Source organism: Salmo salar, chromosome 15 (genome assembly GCF_965601325.2).
Source record: "Salmo salar chromosome 15, fSalSal1, whole genome shotgun sequence".
NCBI lineage: Eukaryota > Metazoa > Chordata > Actinopteri > Salmoniformes > Salmonidae > Salmo > Salmo salar.
Genome location: NC_138305.1, coordinates 105,602,501 through 105,623,675, shown reverse-complemented (window position 1 = coordinate 105,623,675; position 21,175 = coordinate 105,602,501). Strand labels below are relative to the sequence as shown.

The 21,175-nt window shown below is 46.9% G+C and overlaps 2 protein-coding genes across 3 annotated transcripts; both read right to left on the bottom strand.

The window, feature by feature from the left end:
• Positions 1-211: 211 nt before the first annotated feature.
• kif3b (kinesin family member 3B) lies at positions 212-12,616 on the bottom strand. 2 transcript variants are annotated; one of them, XM_014147324.3, is made up of 9 exons: positions 12,477-12,616; positions 8,920-10,439; positions 6,423-6,524; positions 5,553-5,675; positions 5,268-5,386; positions 3,650-3,796; positions 3,368-3,473; positions 3,057-3,262; positions 212-2,806 (listed from the first exon to the last, which is right to left on the bottom strand). In XM_014147324.3, the coding sequence occupies exons 2-9, from the start codon at positions 10,330-10,332 to the stop codon at positions 2,701-2,703; spliced, it is 2,322 nt and encodes a 773-aa protein (XP_014002799.1). In that variant the 5' UTR covers positions 10,333-10,439; positions 12,477-12,616; the 3' UTR covers positions 212-2,700. The 2 variants fall into 2 exon arrangements, with proteins under 2 accessions (XP_014002799.1, XP_014002800.1); XM_014147325.3 differs by having other exon boundaries at positions 3,650-3,766.
• Positions 12,617-14,657: 2,041 nt separating this feature from the next.
• On the bottom strand, positions 14,658-21,139 carry pofut1 (protein O-fucosyltransferase 1). The gene is made up of 7 exons (XM_014147330.3): positions 20,972-21,139; positions 20,651-20,772; positions 20,311-20,493; positions 19,786-19,898; positions 19,357-19,549; positions 18,959-19,201; positions 14,658-16,885 (listed from the first exon to the last, which is right to left on the bottom strand). The coding sequence occupies exons 1-7, from the start codon at positions 21,108-21,110 to the stop codon at positions 16,691-16,693; spliced, it is 1,188 nt and encodes a 395-aa protein (XP_014002805.1). The 5' UTR covers positions 21,111-21,139; the 3' UTR covers positions 14,658-16,690.
• Between the last annotated feature and the right edge of the window lie 36 nt (positions 21,140-21,175).

Sequence of the window (21,175 nt, the reverse complement as noted above, 5' to 3'; positions counted from 1 at the left end):
CTTATTTTTTTAGTTCTGTCAAAGGTTATCATTTTGTGAATGTATGTGTTGTACTTCAGCAGTGTTTAAGGATGTTTTGGAATTTGAGCTGTACTATTGAATGCTGTTAATAAAATCATTTATGCAAAGTTGAATGTATAGCATATGATAATGTATAGCACTTTAGTTATTTAAACACCAGATTGTCATTTTAAATGAACATGGAACAATGTGTAATTAAGTCTTTTATTAAAAGAAATGTACAAGAAAATGAGGACTTCTGCATTCCTAGTCAGCACCAGATTATAGTGCACCAGCACACTTAACTTGGCTAAAACAATATCAGAGATTCATCTCAGTCAAACGTCTTCTACACAGATACATGGATTCTGGGTGTGGTGCGGTAAAATGTAGGGATTATCAAGCATATTAAGACATTCACATTTACCAAATTCTATGGCTTGGTGACAATTGATAAGATTTCTCAAATCATGCAATATGTAGTGTAATTGTCAGCTTTCATAAGATCAGAGAAGTAATTTAATCAGGGGATAAAGATTCTCATGGCAAATGTACACAGTCAACAAAAGCATTAGGAACACCTGCTCTTTCCATGAGTCTGACCAGCTGAAAGCTATGATCACTTGTTAAATCCACTTCAATCAGTGTAGATGAAGGGGAGGAGACAGGTTAAAGAAGGATTTAAGTCTTGAGATCTGGATGGTGTGAATGGGCAAGACAAGAGCCTTTGAACGGGGTATGGTAGTAGGTGCCAGGCACACCGGTTTGTGTCAAGAACTGCAACGCTGCTGGGTTTTTCACAACAGTTTCCCATGTGTATCAAGAATGGTCCCCCACCCAAAGGACATCCAGCCAATTTGACATAACTGTGGGAATCATTTGAGTCAACATGGGCCAGCATCCCTGTGGAATGCTTTCAACACCTTGTAGAGTCCATGTCCTGACGAACTGAGGCCGTTGTGAGGGGAGGGATGGATGGATGCAGCTCAATAGGTGTTCCTAATGTTTGCTATATTCTGTATATACATGTCCCAACATTTACTTTCACACACAATCTGAGTCAACATCACATTAAGAGAACACATCTTTCCCATATAAAACATTGACGTTGATCCAACTTCAAAATATAAATTAAAGTTAACCTAAAGATTTGAAGTAACTAAAGCCATTTATTAAATGCGTACTGTGTTGGATAAAAAAAAGTAACCAATAAAACATTAAAATGTGTACAGAAACTTGAAATTATACAAATCCAAAAATAAAACTTAAAACTTTTTCATCTACACTTGTTTATAAAAATGAACGAAAGTGGTAATAAGTTAACTTCTCCAATATTGAGACCTATTTACTTGTATCATTTGTACAACAAAAGGTGCTGCAGGATTATCTATGGACATTGCTCTCTCTATATATATTTGTAGATACTATGTGACAGGGTAGTAGAACCCAGTAGCAGCAGCAGCAAGCGGCAGCACAGCTCTCACAGTGACTGGAGGTGGGGACAGTAGTTAGACATGCAGGTTGCAGCCCTGTGAATTAAGACTGCATATTTATCCAAAACATACACGGAAAGCTACCTTCATTTTCCAGACCAAGTCTATTTTATTTTGATGGAGGCCTCTGATATAATAGGTAGAAGAGCTCCTGCTTTTTTAGTCGGTTTTTCGTACAGTATTTCAGGCTGCTCTTGTTAACCTATAAATGTTTTACGGACAGTATGTTTTACAATTAGTTATTAGTCCCAACCATCAACTCCATTCAACCCCTCTCAAGTACAAGAAATCAGTTGATTCCAAGGAACACAGCCAGATGTGAGGTTGATAAAGATGAGGCTGGGGAAACGATAAACCCATCCATCCATCCTCTCCTGTAGCCTGTCCCTGTAGGAGAATATAAAGGCACCTTGGAACCCTGATAGATTTGGTTTGTGTTGACCTCTAGTTCCCCACTATCCTCTCCCTGTCGCCCTCCTCCTCCTCTCCCTGTCGCCCTCCTCCTCCTCTCCCTGTCGCCCTCCTCCTCCTCTCCCTGTCGCCCTCCTCCTCCTCTCCCTGTCGCCCTCCTCCTCCTCTCCCTGTCGCCCTCCTCCTCCTCTCCCTGTCGCCCTCCTCCTCTCCCTGTCGTCATGTCCTCCATCATGTGCGCCAGAAAGAACAGCATCTAGTGATTCCAGCAGCAACCGGCCCCCACCGTGCGACAGAGACGTGTTGTAGTGTGCTTCACCCTCCAGCCTGTACAGTTCACCATGCAGTACAGACAGACTCCCCACTTATCTAGGGCAACAGACCTCCTGGATAACAGCACTCCATTGTAAACCTAAAGTAGGAAGCACAACCACTTCTGGACAGACATACAGCACAGAAACACACAGCATGTTAATGACATGTAACAGCCGTCATGTGCCCCATCAGATGTCAGCCCCCCCCCCCCCACATCCCATTATACTGCAGACCTGGGGGGGGCTCAGGAGGAAACGTGCAGCTCAGAAAAGTATTGGTCCAGAAACCATTTGGGATGGTAAGATTGTAACAAATCTCTTAAAAAACACAAACATTATAAACAGCTACGTTCTCAGGTAAAATAAAAATAAGCTTGCATCTGAGTCTCCTTTACTTTCTCTGCAAATCAGTCTGCAAGACTCAGCAGAAAAACTAAACAAAAAGCAGTCTTTGGGTCCCAAAACAGAAAGCTGTGGGGTGATCACTTAGGCACCAGCCCACGGGATTGTGGGTATAAAGGATGTCCTGGGCTGGAGGGGCTGTATGGAGAGGTGGGGGTGACAGTCTTCTTACCCGTTTTAGGTCGGCTGGAGGAGAAAGGAAGATCAATATTTTGTTGTTATGTGGAAACATCATTGGTTTTTAAATCATGATTATTACTTTATAACCTTGTGGTATCGAGAGTACAATTTCTCTACACTCACATTAACATCTGCTAACCACGTGCTTTTGACTAATACAATTTGATTTGTGACACTAAAACAGGAAGAAACACTCCCTACTGAAATAACTGACAAAACCCAGTGCTGATTTGTACAGAACAGGACAGACCCTTACCCAGACTTTGGTTTCTTGCCGGCCCCAGTGCTGGTGGTCTGGGTGGGTCCGCTGCTGTGGAACCCGGAGGCATCCACCTGAATCTCATCTTCCTCACGCAGTGCTTCCTCCAACGCCGCTGCTACCATGGGCGCTATGACCGGCTCCTCATACTCCTTAGTGGTCCGAGCGGGCAGGTCCATCTCCAGCATCAGGATATTCTCAGCCTGGGGAGAGACAGAGAGACAGAGAAAGTCAGGAAACTGCTACGGCCCAGAGGACAAGGACTAAGTCACATCCCCCGAGGAGAGAGAGAGGACAGAATATCATACCTTGTACCTAACGTCAGCCTTCATCACCATGGAGGTACGGGCATGCTGACTCAGGGGTCTTCTGTAGCCCACCGCTGACACTGGCCTGGTCATCATCTGCTGGTCACTGAGACAGAGACACAGAGTTATTAAGAAGACAATCTGTACGTGTTCCTACACAAGGGATTTACCAATAACTTCTTCTAAACTCTGTGTTTGTATTCAGGATTGTTTTTGCATGTATGGTTTTCAGCATGTTTGTTTGTGTAAATGTCTCTACAGGATAATTAAATGTGAACATACTCCTCTATGCGGGTGATCGGACGCATCTTCCAGCGGTCGTCCTCCTCGTCCAACAACGCCCTGTTCACAATCTTATTCTTCTCCTCCATGGGGATGAAATTCTCAATGATGAGATGCCTGGCAGACAGAACGACAAGGTCAGTCGTGCTGAGGACACAGACAGAACGACAAGGTCAGTCGTGCTGAGGACACAGACAGAACGACAAGGCCAGTCGTGCTGAGGACACAGACAGAACGACAAGGTCAGTCGTGCTGAGGACACAGACAGAACGACAAGGCCAGTCGTGCTGAGGACACAGACAGAACGACAAGGCCAGTCGTGCTGAGGACACAGACAGAACGACAAGGCCAGTCGTGCTGAGGACACAGACAGAACGACAAGGCCAGTCGTGCTGAGGACACAGACAGAACGACAAGGCCAGTCGTGCTGAGGACACAGACAGAACGACAAGGTCAGTCGTGCTGAGGACACAGACAGAACGACAAGGCCAGTCGTGCTGAGGACACAGACAGAACGACAAGGTCAGTCGTGCTGAGGACACAGACAGAACGACAAGGCCAGTCGTGCTGAGGACACAGACAGAACGACAAGGCCAGTCGTGCTGAGGACACAGACAGAACGACAAGGCCAGTCGTGCTGAGGACACAGACAGAACGACAAGGTCAGTCGTGCTGAGGACACAGACAGAACGACAAGGTCAGTCGTGCTGAGGACACAGACAGAACGACAAGGTCAGTTGTGCTGTGCTGCTGACAGGGGACTAACAGCTTGAGGGGACTATCATTGATAATAGGAGGTGGTCTAGGCAGTCTGCTAATCGAGACCAATCAATAACTAGCTCTGACAGCTACGTTAGAGGAAAAATGTACTTAGTATGACTGCTGTGTAGTTGTCTCACCTAGCTCTCTGTAGAGGAATGCACCAACTAAGTCTCTCTGGATAAGATCGTCTGCTAAATGACTCAAAAGTAAAAACGGGACCCGCGCGCGCTCTCCCCTCGTCCCAACGGGACCCGCGCGCCCTCTCCCCTCGTCCCAACGGGACCCGCGCGCCCTCTCCCCTCGTCCCAACGGGACCCGCGCGCCCTCTCCCCTCGTCCCAACGGGACCCGCGCGCCCTCTCCCCTCGTCCCAACGGGACCCGCGCGCCCTCTCCCCTCGTCCCAACGGGACCCGCGCGCCCTCTCCCCTCGTCCCAACGGGACCCGCGCGCCCTCTCCCCTCGTCCCAACGGGACCCGCGCGCCCTCTCCCCTCGTCCCAACGGGACCCGCGCGCCCTCTCCCCTCGTCCCAACGGGACCCGCGCGCCCTCTCCCCTCGTCCCAACGGGACCCGCGCGCCCTCTCCCCTCGTCCCAACGGGACCCGCGCGCCCTCTCCCCTCGTCCCAACGGGACCCGCGCTCTCTCCCCTCGTCCCAACGGGACCCGCGCTCTCTCCCCTCGTCCCAACGGGACCCGCGCTCTCTCCCCTCGTCCCAACGGGACCCGCGCTCTCTCCCCTCGTCCCAACGGGACCCGCGCGCTCCTCAGAGGGCAACAAGCAAAATAGACTATATTGATTGTGGTTTTCTTTTTCCTGTGTGAGAAATGAGAGGTGTGGCCCGGCGGCTCCATACTTGAGTTTGAGCTCCCTGGTCAACTCGTTCTGAGTCTGCTCCAGCTCCTGTCTCTCCTTGCTGTGTAGCTCCTGGACGTCATGGATTTCAGTTTTCACTGCCTGCAGCTTCGCAAACAGCTGAGGGGAGAAAAACAGGGTGGGGAGGCAAAGAGACAAAAACACCATGGGGTTTGATTCAATGTAGCAAACATTTACAAGGAAAAAGTTCTGCACAATTTCCTTTGAACTTTTTGTATGCCAAACTGACACCGTAAAGGAAAGCTATGGTTTTCTAATGTCCTACCTTTTTCAGCTTCTTGGTCTTGATGTCTACTTCCTGTTGTAGAGAGCTATATGTCTCCTTCAACTCCAGCGTCTCCTCATCACGATTATCCACCTGCTGTTTCATCTCCCTCTCTCTGCGTTTCTGCAGACAAACACACAGAGCATCACGGTAAGAAGGGAAAGGCAGTGTAAATCACACAAACACACAGAGCATCACGGTAAGAAGGGAAAGGCAGTGTAAATCACACAAACACACAGAGCATCACGGTAAGAAGGGAAAGGCAGTGTAAATCACACAAACACACAGAGCATCACGGTAAGAAGGGAAAGGCAGTGTAAATCACACAAACACACAGAGCATCACGGTAAGAAGGGAAAGGCAGTGTAAATCACACAAACACACAGAGCATCACGGTAAGAAGGGAAAGGCAGTGTAAATCACACAAACACACAGAGCATCACGGTAAGAAGGGAAAGGCAGTGTAAATCACACAAACACACAGAGCATCACGGTAAGAAGGGAAAGGCAGTGTAAATCACACAAACACACAGAGCATCACGGTAAGAAGGGAAAGGCAGTGTAAATCACACAAACACACAGAGCATCACGGTAAGAAGGGAAAGGCAGTGTAAATCACACAAACACACAGAGCATCACGGTAAGAAGGGAAAGGCAGTGTAAATCACACAAACACACAGAGCATCACGGTAAGAAGGGAAAGGCAGTGTAAATCACACAAACACACAGAGCATCACGGTAAGAAGGGAAAGGCAGTGTAAATCACACAAACTGGTTAAATGTTTGTGTGGGCAAATCAATACTATTAGATTGACATCTATTGAGTGTTTAATTCTCTCTATCAATAACCTAAGTCTAAACAAACGTTACCTGCTCAGCGATTTCCTGTCTCTTCTGTTCTAGGATCCTTTGTTGCTCATTGGTGTGGTCTACTATGTTCTTCCCACCCATCAGAAGCTTACTCTCCATCGCCTGGGTGAGGACACAATCAAGAGGGATGAGGGGGGGGGGGGGGGAACACAATCAAGAGGCGTGAAACACAATCAAGAGGCGTGAGGGGGGGAAACACAATCAAGAGGCGTGAGGGGGGGGAAACACAATCAAGAGGCGTGAAACACAATCAAGAGGCGTGGGGGGGGGGGGGGGAACACAATCAAGAGGCGTGGGAAACACAATCAAGAGGCGTGAAACACAATCAAGAGGCGTGAGGGGGGGAAACACAATCAAGAGGCGTGAAACACAATCAAGAGGCGTGAAACACAATCAAGAGGCGTGAGGGGGGGGGGGAAACACAATCAAGAGGCGTGGGGAACACAATCAAGAGGCGTGGGAAACACAATCAAGAGGCGTGGGAAACACAATCAAGAGGCGTGGGAAACACAATCAAGAGGCGTGGGAAACACAATCAAGAGGCGTGGGAAACACAATCAAGAGGCGTGGGAAACACAATCAAGAGGCGTGAAACACAATCAAGAGGCGTGAAACACAATCAAGAGGCGTGAAACACAATCAAGAGGCGTGAAACACAATCAAGAGGCGTGGGAAACACAATCAAGAGGCGTGGGAAACACAATCAAGAGGTGTGGGGAACACAATCAAGAGGCGTGGGAAACACAATCAAGAGGCGTGGGAAACACAATCAAGAGGCGTGGGAAACACAATCAAGAGGCGTGAAACACAATCAAGAGGCGTGAAACACAATCAAGAGGCGTGAAACACAATCAAGAGGCGTGAAACACAATCAAGAGGCGTGAAACACAATCAAGAGGCGTGAAACACAATCAAGAGGCGTGAGGGGGGGAAACACAATCAAGAGGCGTGAGGGGGGGTGGGAAACACAATCAAGAGGCGTGAAACACAATCAAGAGGCGTGAGGGGGGTGGGAAACACAATCAAGAGGCGTGGGAAACACAATCAAGAGGCGTGAAACACAATCAAGAGGCGTGAAACACAATCAAGAGGCGTGAAACACAATCAAGAGGCGTGAAACACAATCAAGAGGCGTGAGAAACACAATCAAGAGGCGTGGGAAACACAATCAAGAGGCGTGGGAAACACAATCAAGAGGCGTGGGAAACACAATCAAGAGGCGTGAGGGGGGGGAAACACAATCAAGAGGCGTGAAACATCAATCAAGAGGCGTGAGGAGGGTGGGAACACAATCAAGAGGCGTGAGGGGGAAACAATCAAGAGGCGTGAGGGGGGGAAACACAATCAAGAGGCGTGAGGGGGGGAAACACAATCAAGAGGCGTGAGGGGGGGAAACAATCAAGAGGCGTGAGGGGGGGAAACAATCAAGAGGCGTGAGGGGGGGAAACACAATCAAGAGGCGTGAGGCGGGGGAAACACAATCAAGAGGCGTGAGGCGGGGGAAACACAATCAAGAGGCGTGAGGCGGGGGAAACACAATCAAGAGGCGTGAGGGGGGGGAAACACAATCAAGAGGCGTGAGGGGGGGAAACACAATCAAGAGGCGTGAGGGGGGGGAAACAATCAAGAGGCGTGAGGGGGGGGGAAACAATCAAGAGCCGTGAGGGGGAGGGGAAACCCAATCAAGAGGCGTGAGGGGGGGAAACAATCAAGAGCCGTGAGGGGGAGGGGAAACACAATCAAGAGCCGTGAGGGGGAGGGGAAACACAATCAAGAGCCGTGAGGGGGGGGAAACACAATCAAGAGGCGTGAGGGGGGGGGAAACAATCAAGAGGCGTGAGGGGGGGAAACAATCAAGAGGCGTGAGGGGGGGAAACACAATCAAGAGGCGTGAGGGGGGGAAACACAATCAAGAGGCGTGAGGGGGGGAAACACAATCAAGAGGCGTGAGGGGGGGAAACACAATCAAGAGGCGTGAGGGGGGGGGAAACAATCAAGAGGCGTGAGGGGGGGGGAAACAATCAAGAGGCGTGAGGGGGGGGAAACACAATCAAGAGGCGTGAGGGGGGGGGGAAACACAATCAAGAGGCGTGAGGGGGGGGGGGAAACAATCAAGAGGCGTGAGGGGGAGGGGAAACCCAATCAAGAGGCGTGAGGGGGAGGGGAAACACAATCAAGAGCCGTGAGGGGGAGGGGAAACACAATCAAGAGCCGTGAGGGGGGGAAACACAATCAAGAGGCGTGAGGGGGGGAAACACAATCAAGAGGCGTGAGGGGGGGGAAACACAATCAAGAGGCGTGAGGGGGGGGGGAAACACAATCAAGAGGCGTGAGGGGGGGAAAACACAATCAAGAGGCGTGAGGGGGGGAAACACAATCAAGAGGCGTGAGGGGGGGAAACACAATCAAGAGGCGTGAGGGGGAAACAGGGTAAATGAAAACAAAAAATGGTTTGAGTAAAAGACCATGAAAAAGGACCAGAACGTAGTCTCCTCACCTTGACTTTGGCAGTCAGCATCTCGCCTGCCTCCTGCTCCTTTTTCAGGGCGTCCATCTTCCTCTCTTTCTCCTTTAGCAGCCTCTGTTTCTCCTCCGCCACCAGACTGTGATCCTCCATGATGGCCTTCCTCTCCCTCTCCAACTTCTCCTGCTGTACGCGCCAATAATCTGCACCCACTTTATCAGCTGGTTCTACACCATCATCATCCTCCTCCGTCTCTCCATCCTCAGTGTCCTCTTCTAGTTCATCCCCAGCTTCTCCAACCCCCCTCCTCCTCCTCTTCTTCTTCTTCCCTGAGCGTTTCTCTAACTGTTCTTTGAGCCGAGCAATCTCTTCCTGGAACTCCCTGAGCAGAGCATCTTTAGGGTCCTCGTTGACGCGGGGCTTGTTCTTGATGTTCTTCGCCCGGTTTGAGTAGCGTAACGTGGTCAGTGTTTCCTCCACGTTGTAAGAGGCTGGTCCGATGTTAGCCACCATGACTGTGCGGGCATTGCCCCCCAGAGAGTCCTGTAGCAGGCGGGTGAGCTTGGAGTCGCGGTAGGGGATGTGAGTGCTCCTGCCGTCTACCAGGGCAGAGATGACATTCCCCAAGGCTGACAGCGATAGGTTGATCTTGGTAGCCTCCTTCAGGCGCTCTCCTTGTGCTCCTGTCTTGGTCTGCCTCTCACTGCCAGCCAGGTCCACCAGGTTCAGTTTGCCCACTCGAATGTGGTTCTCTCCGTCGACGCCCAGCTCGCTGCACTCGACGGTAATAAGAAAAATGGCATGTGATCGGGAGCTGTGCTCGTTCATGTTGGTGGAGCCCACGGAGCGGTTCTGGTTCCCCACGTTCATGACATGCTCTATTTCTCGTACACTCTTAGTGACGAAGGAGGACAGGTCCTTGACGTATACACCCGTGTCTGGCCTCTCTTTCAGCTCCAGCTGGCGGGACTGGTCCTTGGACAGCAGGTCCCTGATCTCCTCCTGGTAGATCTCCAGGTACGAGGCCCTCACCAGGTACTGCTGGTTCTGGGAGCGGGAGATGTGTGTGAAGACGTGCTCAAAGGAATTGGGAATTACACCCCTTCTCTCTGGGTCATTGCGCACCCCCTCCATAGTGTAGGTCTTTCCTGTACCTGTCTGGCCGTATGCAAATATGGTCCCATTGAAACCAAGCAAAACGGAGTCTACCAGGGGCCTGAAGGTTTCATCATAGAGATCCACCTGTTTGGAGTTCCAGTCGTACACAGAGTCAAACGTAAAGACCTTGGGGTGTTCGTGGGCTGCAGCCCCCCGGGGGTTTCGCACGGCCACCTGGCCCAGCTTCACATCCACATGCACCACCCTCTCAAAGTTGGCTGCACGCTCCTTCTCATTCATGGGTCGACAGCGAACCACCACCTTCACCGACTCTTTGGTCTTAGACATCGTGAGGATTCTCAGACCAACTGGCCTTGTCCCCCTGGCTTGCGTCTATATCCTTCAAGTATTGTACAAGTCTGAGTTCACAATGTCAGACCTGCCAGCATCAGAACCTGTAAAAAGAGAGAAATAAAATCATCATACGCTGATGTTCAAATAGCCATTGCCAACACGATTAGTTACTGTTTTCTTTTGTGATTATGAAGACCTTATTTTGTGCACTGTGTCTCAAACCAGCTTCCTGGCTACAGTGGTGTTAGATACTGAAGCAGCTAGCTAGCAAGCTAACATTAACAAGACTAGCTACCTAGGTTAACGACAGAGCACAACAAAGATACTGCTGGTAACTAGCTAAGCCTTCATCTGAGACATAGATTTAAAGTTACCTAGCTAGCTACATTACCAAAAGTATGTGGACACCTGCTCGTCAAACATCTCCTTCCAAAATCATGGGCATTAATATGGAGTTGGTCACCCCTTTGCTGCTATAACAACCTCCACTCTTCTGGGAAGGCTTTCCAATAGATGTTGGAACATCGCTGCGGGGACTTGTTTCCATTCAGCCATAAGAGCATTAGTGAGGTTGGGCACTGATGTTGGGCGATTAGGCCTGGCTCACAGTCTGTGTTCCAATTCATTCCAAATGTATTCGATGGGGTTGAGGTCAGAGCTCTGTGCAGGCCAGTCAAAATCTTCCAAACTGATCTCAACAAACCATTTTCTGTATGGACCTCGCTTTGTGCACAGGGGCATTGTCATGCTGAAACAGGAAAGGGCCTTACCCAAACTGTTGCTACAAAGTTGGAAGCACATAATCGTCTTGAATGTCATTGTATGCTGTAGTGTTAAGATGTCCCTTAACTGGAACTAAGGGGCCTAACCTGAACCATGAAAAAACAGCCCCAGACCATTATTCCTCCACCACCAAACTTTACAGTTGGCACTATGTATTTGGGCAGGTAGCATTCTCATGGCCTCCACCAAACCCAGATTAGTCCGTCAGAATGCCAGATGGTGAAGCGTAATACATCACTCCAGAGAACACGTATCCACTGCTCCAAAGTCCAATGGCAGCAAGTTTTACATCACTCCAGCCGACACTTGGCATCGCACATGGTGATCTTAGGCTTGTGTATGGCTGCTCGGCCATGGAAACTCATTTCATGAAACTCCCGACGAACAGTTATTGCACCGTCGTTGCTTTCAAAGGTTGTTTGGAACTCAGTAGTGAGTGCTGCAACGGAGGACAGATTCTTTTTTTTATTATTACACACTATGCTCTCAGCACTCCCGTTCTGTGCGCTTGTGTGGCCTACCACTTTGCGGCTGAGCCGTTGTTGCTCCTAGACGTTTCCACAATAACAACACGTACAGTTGACCAGGGCAGCTCTAGTAGACCAGACATTTGTTTTAGTGACTTGTTTGAAAGGTGGCATCCTATAACAGTGCAACGTTGTGTTACTGAGCTCTTCAGTAAGGCCATTCTACTGCCAATGTTTGTCTATGGAGATTGCATGGCTGTGTACTCTAATACACATCAGCGACGGGTGTGGCTGAAATAGACGAATACAGTAATTTGAAGGGGTGTCCACATACTTTCGAGGCTAGGCCATTTCGCTAGAAAAACATTGTAAATGTATGGCCTGCTAACTTAGCTAACTGGCTAAAAATGTCACGTTCTTTGGCAAGCTAGCTAGGTATTTATCAGTCAGTGGTCCTAGCGATAGCGACGAAACAGAACTGACGACCTTTCCAGTGCTACTGTAGCTAGTTAGCTAACGTTAGTTGATTGACTCAAATTAAATCAATGGTTACAGCTTTTCGGTTTGCTAATTGTAACAATTAGCTATATTAAAACGAGAATACAGCTAGCAAACTGGATAAATATGTTCACGTCACCCAACAGAATGATAGATTTAGTTAGCCAGCTGGTTTACAAAGAATCGGGACAGCAGCCCAAGCTCGATCAGACGGCCTAGCAACGGCAAAACACATCCATCCTCAGAGGACAAGAGACAACACCGTGTATTTTGATGATGGATGCGTCTCAAATCCAGTTTACAAGAACAAGCACACAATTCTGGTGAATCTCATTTTGACATTATTAAACTGCAACATCCATGACAACGTAAACGTTGTCAGCTAGTTACCATTTAATCCAGTGCTTCCACACAGTCAGCCATTACCGCCACCTTCCCCGCATCCCAGAAAACTATCCCGGATGAAACGGAGATGCTGGTTGATCGCTTTCAACATCACAGCCAACCTTCTTCTTCTTCGGTATAATGGCATTCGCAAAAAGTATATGTGCATTCTGCCACCTACTGTGCGGGTGGATAATAAAGATCCCCAAAATGAAATAATTCGGTGTAAATAATAATAAATATATACAGTACCAGTCAAAAGTTTGGACTCACCTACTCATTCAAGGGTTTTTCTTGATTTTTTAAAACTATTTTCTACATTGTAGAATAATAGTGAAGACATCAAAACTATGAAATAACACATATGGAATCATGTAGTAACCAAAAAAGTGTTAATTAAACAAATCAAAATATATTTTATATTTGAGATTCTTCAAAGTAGCCACCCTTTGCCTTGATGTCAGCTTTGCACACTCTTGGCATTCTCTCAACCAGCTTCACCTGGAATGCTATTCCAACAGTCTTGAAGAAGTTCCCACATATGTTGAACACTCGTTGGCTGCTTTTCCTTCACTCTGCGGCCCAACTCATCCCAACCATCTCAATTGGGTTGAGGTCAAGTGATTGTGGAGGCCAGGTCATCTGATGCAGCACTCCATCACTCTCCTTCTTGGTCAAAAAGCCCTTATACAGCCTGGAGGTGTCAAATCAAATCCAATTTTATTGGTCAAATGGTTAACAGATGTTAATGTGAGCGTAGTGAAATGCTTGTGCTTATAGTTCCAACAGTGTAATGCATTTTAAAAAAAATACTGCATTGTTTCCTAAGGGCTCGAAGTGAGGCAACCATCTCTGTCAGCGCCATCTTGCTGGGTCATTGACCTGTTGAAAAACAAATGATAGTCCCACTAAGCGCAAACCAGATGGGACGGCGTATCGCTACAGAATACTGTGGTAGCCATGCTGGTTAAGTGTGCCTTGAATTCAAAATAAATCACACCATCACACCTCCTCCATGCTTCAAGGTGGGAACCACACATGCGGAGATCATCCGTTCACCTACTCTGCTTCTCACAAAGACACAGCGGTTGGAACCAAAAATCTCAAATTTGGACTCATCAGACCAAAGGACAGATTTCCACTGGTCTAATGTCCATTGCTCGTGTTTCTTCGCCCAAGTAAGTATTCTTATTTGTGTCCTTTAGTAGTGGTCTCTTTGCAGCAATTCAACAATGAAGGCCTGATTCACGCAGTCTCTTCTGAACAGTTGATGTTGAGATGTGTCTGTTACTTAAACTCTGTGAAGCATTTATTTGGGCTGCAATTTCTGAGGCTGGTAACTCTAATAAACTTATCCTCTTCAGCAGAGGTAACTCTGGATCATCCTTTGCTCTGGCAGTCCTCATGAGAGCCAGTTTCATCATAGCGCTTGATGGTTTTTGCGACTGCAATTGAAGAAACTTTCAAAGTTCTTGATATTTTCTGGATTGACTGACCTTCATGTCTTCAAGTAATAATGGACTGTCATTTCTCTTTGCTTATTTGAGCTGTTTTTGCCATAATATGGACTTGGTATTTTACCAAATATGGCTATCTTCTGTATACTACCCCTACCTTGTTACAACACAACTGATTGGCTCAAACGCATTAAGAACAAAATAAACTCCACAAATTAACAAGACACACCTGTTCATTGTGAGAATGCCAAGAGTGTGCAAAGCTGTCATCAAGGCAAAGGGTGGCTACTTTGAAGAATCTATATATACACACACATACATACTCAGTACTTTGTTGAAGCACCTTTGGCAGTGATTACAGCCTTGAGTCTTCTTGGATATGGCTTAACTATACCTGGAATGTTCAGCGTAAGATATTGACATCACAGCCAATCGTTGTCTTTGTCCTGCTACTGTATGTAGTAGCCTAGCAACATGTTCCTAGGTAACAGCTGAAGACCAATCATAATAAATAGGAGCAAATGTCTCTTACAAAATTTGGTCAATATAACTTTGGAAAATGTTATTCAAAGAAATGCATTGACAAATGTAGCATGTCAAAAGCGAGAATATGCATTAACTGGTTTCGTTGAAGGGTACAGACATGTATTCACCAGTGAAGCCTGAATCTTCTCCATTTATCTAACCGAGGAAGCTCAGTCATCACATTTTAGGGTTATTTTCATAAATGTCATGTTCCCGGTCATTTTAATCACAGAGCAATAATACAACTAGCTAGCAGGTACAATGCTTCAAAAATATCAGAAACCGATGACAAAAGCTGATACAGTAATCATTTACATATTTGAGTACATTAGAAAAAGGTAAGAGGAAGACTGTCAACGTCCCCCCTATAATTAGTATCTGCAGGATCAGTTACTGCACTCCTGAGAGGGTTATTCCCCCTGCAACTTTTTTTATTTTTTACCTACCAATTGCAGGAAACATGCATTGAAAGCGTTACTTTATTCACAGCGAACAGAGTTTACCCCCCCCCCCCCCCCCCCAAAAGAAGTATTACTACATCACTGTGTAATATACTGCTCAAAAAAATAAAGGGAACACTTAAACAACACATCCTAGATCTGAATGAAATAAATCTTATTAAATACGTTTTTCTTTACATAGTTGAATGTGCTGACAACAAAATCACACAAAAATAATCAATGGAAATCCAATTTAGCAACCCATGGAGGTCTGGATTTGGAGTCACACTCAAAATTAAAGTGGAAAACCACACTACAGGCTGATCCAACTTTGATGTAATGTCCTTAAAACAAGTCAAAATGAGGCTCAGTAGTGTGTGTGGCCTCCACGTGCCTGTATGACCTCCCTACAATGCCTGGGCATGCTCCTGATGAGGTGGCGGATGGTCTCCTGAGGCATCTCCTCCCAGACCTGGACTAAAGCATCCGCCAACTCCTGGACAGTCTGTGGTGCAATGTGGCGTTGGTGGATGGAGCGAGACATGATGTCCTAGATGTGCTCAATTGGATTCAGGTCTGGGGAACAGGCGGGCCAGTCCATAGCATCAATGCCTTCCTCTTGCAGGAACTGCTGACACACTCCAGCCACATGAGGTCTAGCGTTGTCTTGCATTAGGAGGAACCCAGGGCCAACCGCACCAGCATATGGTCTCACAAGGGGTCTGAGGATCTCATCTCGGTACCTAATGGCAGTCAGGCTACCTCTGGCGAGCACATGGAGGGCTGTGCGGCCCCCCAAAGAAATTCCACCCCACACCATGACTGACCCACCGCCAAACCGGTTATGCTGGAGGATGTTGCAGGCAGCAGAACGTTCTCCACGGCATCTCCAGACTCTGTCATGTCTGTCACGTGCTCAGTGTAAACCTGCTTTCATCCGTGAAGAGCACAGGGCACCAGTGGCGAATTTGCCAATCTTGGTGTTCTCTGGCAAATACCAAACGTCCTGCACAGTGTTGGGCTGTAAGCACAACCCCGACCTGTGGACGTCGGGCCCTCATACCACCCTCATGGAGTCTGTTTCTGACCGTTTGAGCAGACACATGCACATTTGTGGCCTGTTGGAGGTCATTTTGCAGGGCTCTGGCAGTGCTTCTCCTGTTCCTCCTTGCACAAAGGCGGAGGTAGCGGTCCTGCTGCTGGGTTGTTGCCCTCCTACGGCCTCCTCCACGTCTCCTGATGTACTGGCCTGTCTCCTGGTAGCACCTCCATGCTCTGGACACTACGCTGACAGACACAGCAAAACTTCTTGCCACAGCTCGCATTGATGTGCCATCCTGGATAAGCTGCACTACCTGAGCCACTTGTGTGGGTTGTAGACGCCGTCTCATGCTACCACTAGAGTGAAAGCACCGCCAGAATTCAAAAGTGACCAAAACATCAGCCAGGAAGCATAGGAACTGAGAAGTAGTCTGTGGTCCCCACCTGCAGAACCACTCCTTTATTGGGGGTGTCTTGCTAATTGCCTATAATTTCCACCTGTTGTCTATTCCATTTGCACAACAGCATGTGAAATTTATTGTCAGTGTTGCTTCCTAAGTGGACAGTTTGATTTCACAGAAGTGTGATTGACTTGGAGTTACATTGTGTTGTTTACGTGTTCCCTTTATTTTTTGGAGCAGTGTATGAGGATGGAGTAGATCACATTCCCACAATGCACTGTCCAAGTCCTCACCCAAGATTCTAAAAGCCATTTGTCATCTTTCTTCGGAATGGACTACCCAGAAAGGGAAAATCTTCACAGCTCCTGTTTCTTGTACATTTTTCCAGCGTAGTCCATTCCGAAGAAAGACGACGGTCGGGCATGGACATCCCGGTCTCGTTTTACAAAAGCAGAGAACGAGGACACACAATTACCAACGAAGTGGTCAGCTTGGCTTAGGATATACAGGTCCAACTGGGCAGAGTCCGGCTTGAGGCTCACCACCTTCACCTGGGCATGGACAGACAAACAAACGATACACTGAACATGCAGTATACAAACAAAGCATGTTTACCAACAGCGTAACACCTGCGAAAAATGGATGTACTGTATGTGTTTATACAGTGTATTCGGAAAGTATTCAGATCCCTTGACTTTTTCCAGTTACGTTACAGCCTTATTCTAAAATTGATTACATAGTTATCAATCTACACACAATACCTCATAATGACAAAGCAAAAACAGTTTTTTTTTTAATTTAGCAGATAAAAAAACCAAAATTACTGAAATATTACATTTACATACATGTTAATTGAAACGCATTCCAGGTGACTAACTCATGAAGCTAGTTGAGAGAATGCCAAGAGTGTGCAAAGATGTCATCAAGTCAACGGGTGGCTACTTTGAAGAATCTAAAATATATTTTGATTTGTAAAACACTTTTTTGGTTACTACATGATTCCATGTGTGTTATTTCACAGTTTTGATGTCTCCACTATTATTCTACAATGTAGAAAATGGTAAAAAATAAAGAAAAACCCTTGAATGAGTCGGTGTGTCCAAACTTTTGACTGGTGCTGTAAGTATTCAGACCCTTTACTCAGTACTTTGTTGAAGCACCTTTGGCAGAGATTACAGCCTCGAGTCTTCTTGGGTATGACACTACAAGCTTGGCACAGCTGTATTGGCACACCATTCTTCTCTGCAGATCCCATCAAGATCTGTCAGGTTGGATGGGGAGCGTCGCTGCACAGCTATTTTCAGTTCTCTCCAGAGATGTTCAATCAAGTTCAAGTCCGGGCTCTGGCTGGGCCACTCAGAGACTTGTCCCGATGCCACTCTTACGTTGTGTTGGCTGTGTTCTTAGGGTCGTTGTCCTGCTGGAAGGTGAACCTTCATCCCAATCTGAGGTCCTGAGCGCTCTCGAGCTGGTTTTCATCAAGGATCTCTGTACTTTTCTCCCTTCATCTTCCCCTCGATCCTGACTAGTCTCCCAGTCCCTGCCACTGAAAAACATCCCCACAGCATGATGCTGCCACCACCATGCTTCACCTTAGGGATGATGCCAGGTTTCCTCCAGATGCGACGCTTGGCATTCAGGGCAAAGTGTTCGGTCTTGGTTTCATCAGACCCCCATGGTCTGAGTCTTTTAGGTGCCTTTTGGCAAACTCCAAGCGGGCTGTCGTGCCTTTTACCGAGGAGTGGCTTCCATCTGGCCACTCTACCATAAAGGCCTGATTGGTGGAGTGCTGCAGAGATGGTTGTCCTTCTGGAAGGTTCTCCCATCTCCACAGTGGAACTCTGGACCTCTGTCAGATTGACCATTGAGTTATTGGTCACCTCCCTGACCAAGGCCCTTCTCCCCCGATTTCTCAGTTTGGCCGGTCAGCCAGCTCTAGGAAGAGTCTTGGTGGATCCAAACTTGTTCCATTTAAGAATGATGGAGGCCACTGTGTTCTTGGGGACCTTCAATGCTGCAGACATTTTTTTGTACCCTTGCCCAGATCTGTGCCGCAACACAATCTTGTCTCGGAGCTCTACGGACAATTCCTTTGACCTCATGGCTTGGTTTTTGCTCTGACATGCGCTGTCAACTGTGGGACCTTATATAAACAGGTGTGTGCCTTTCCAAATCATGTCCAATAAATTGAATTTACCACAGGTGAACTCCAATCAAGTTGTAGAAACATCTTAAGGGTGACCAATGGAAACAGGATGAACCTGAGCTCAATTTTGAGTCTCATAGCAAAGGGTCTGAATACTTATGTAAATAAGGTATCTGGTTTTTTATTTTATAGAATGGCAAAAATTTAAAAACCCGTTTTCGCTTTGTCTTTATAGGGTATTGTGATGTCATTATGGGGTATTGTGATGTCATTATGGGGTATTGTGATGTCATTATAGGGTATTGTGTGTAGATTGATGATACACATTTTATTTAATCCATTTTAACATAACAAAATGTGGAAAAAGTCAAGGGGTCTGAATACTTTCCGATTGCACTGTATGTATGCATGTATGTATGCATGCATGTATGTATATATTTAACTGACAAATAAAATGAATAAATCAAACAAAGCTCACCTTATCCTTGAAGAGTTTTTGGATCTCTGCGAGGTGGGACTCTGAGTCTGTGGCGATGTAAACAGAACGAGCAGAGGTTTTCTTGACCCAGAGCTTGAGGGCCCGGCGGATCTCAGCCAGGTCAGGGAGGCACATGGTCATGGTGAGGGGCAGAGCAGTGTGACGGTTATAACCCACACACTGAGGAGAGGCCATGAAGTGAGGCCCAGCATCCCCACTCTGGAGCAGCTTACAGGCATTTACCTACAAGGACAATTACATCGGGGAATACAACAGGGAAACAGAATGGGTCAGGGCAGCCAAAAAAGTATTGAAAATGTCAATAACTAATCTTTTTTTTTATTCTGTCGACTATGTGTGTGTGTCTCTATCCATGTGTGTGTGTGTTCCCAGCTCACCCAATCAGAGCCGATCCTCAGATGTATGGCCACGTATGGCCTGGGCAGCAGAGCAGCGATGTGTTCCTGTCCATCCTGCACCATCCTCTCCGTCCAAACTACATACCGCTGTAGACCCACATATTCCTCTATGACAGGGAACTGAGCCGGGGCACCAGGCAGGGTCAGAACAGGGTGCTCTGATGGAGGGAACCTGCACAGGGGAAACCATAGATGGAAGGAATTTGGGACTGCAGATTAAAATTAACTGGCTGGCTAAAACTTGCACTTCTACAGTGATGTTCATTAATGGGCACCGTCCCTGTAAAACTACATTTAATGTAATACATTGGTTATGGTAACAAGAGGTGTAATTATTCTGTTATATCACCAGTAAGTTGAGCAAAAAACATGCTTATGTTTCACTAACAGTAAAGCACAAAGACTTACTTGTTGAGCCAATGAGGTTGGTGGTAGGAACTGAAGGACAAGCCATCAAACAGGACAGACCTGTCAAACTCCACTCCTACGTGGTCCCAAAACGGACCAAAAGGATTCCCGTCCTGATAATGACAGCATGTGATGGTTCATAAAACCCCATGAGCAAGACTTGACAAGACATTTATACCAGATCTTATGGTTTTTCACCACTTGGTGGTAAACATGAGAAATAGATGATATGGAAGAGATTTTAATGTAAAATACAGTTATAGTAACATTCCATCAGGGGGCAGTGTTCTGCTCTGCCATGGCATTCTTTCCATGAACAACACTAAATCAATTCATGTCTTATAAGTAATTTAACTATATAAAAAGAAAATAGAGCCAAAACTATGGCCTCTGTTCCAGGACTTGGCTTTTATATAATCTCTCTTGACCAGTTTCAACGTTTTTTTTCTTTCACTAACCGGGCTCAATACCTGAACAACTGTCTCAGTTATCTCCGACTCTCTGAACCTCAATCACAACACTCACCTTCATGGGGCAGGACTTCTTGTCCACGCTCCTCTGGGCAGCTGACTCAAAGCAGTAGGCTACCCTCTGACCCTTAGGCCAGTGTGTTGGAGCAAGCTGTTCCATGAAGTCCTCCAGGCTTACCACACGGTGGTAGTGGGTCAGGGCTTCCAGCTGGAAGAACTCACTGTAGGGGACATGTACCTGTTGAAAGGGAGACACAGCTGTGAGAGTGAGATGTGATCATCGCTGCATCACAATTCTCTGTCCTTTCTCCCAAAGTGTGCTCTTGTTCACTTTGTGGATTTAAAAGAAAAGGACTGGTGAGATCAACACCAGGAAACATGATTCATGCACTTACATTTGAGTATGGTGGCGCGTGGTGCCGGTACACTATGAAGGGGGGAACTGCCAGTGTGCGATTCAGGATTTTTGCGAATGCCAAAGAACCCAGAAAGTGGTCGGCTTGGTTTCCAAATCGACCTGAGTAACGAAATTGGTCCCATTAGCAACGAATTTTAAACACTACATTTATATTTGGAAAATACAAATCTAGATAGCACAAATACGTAACATCTGCGTTAATAAATTAACTGTAAGGAAAACATAGCCGGGCTAGTTACAAATCAGACATCAAGGACACCCGAGTATCTATGCTTCCAATTAAAGTTGATCAAATTACCCATGCAAGGACAATATAAAATGTAGCCATTGTCGTCCCACGTTAACTCTGTAGCACACGTTAGACTAATTTGTAGCAATATTGCTATAAGCGAATAATAAACCACAAAAAGTTGCAAATGATTCCGTTTCGCCGCCATTGTGTTTCATGCTACATCCCAGAATGCATTGGATGTTGAAAAAAGTTTAACCCCCGACGTGCTGC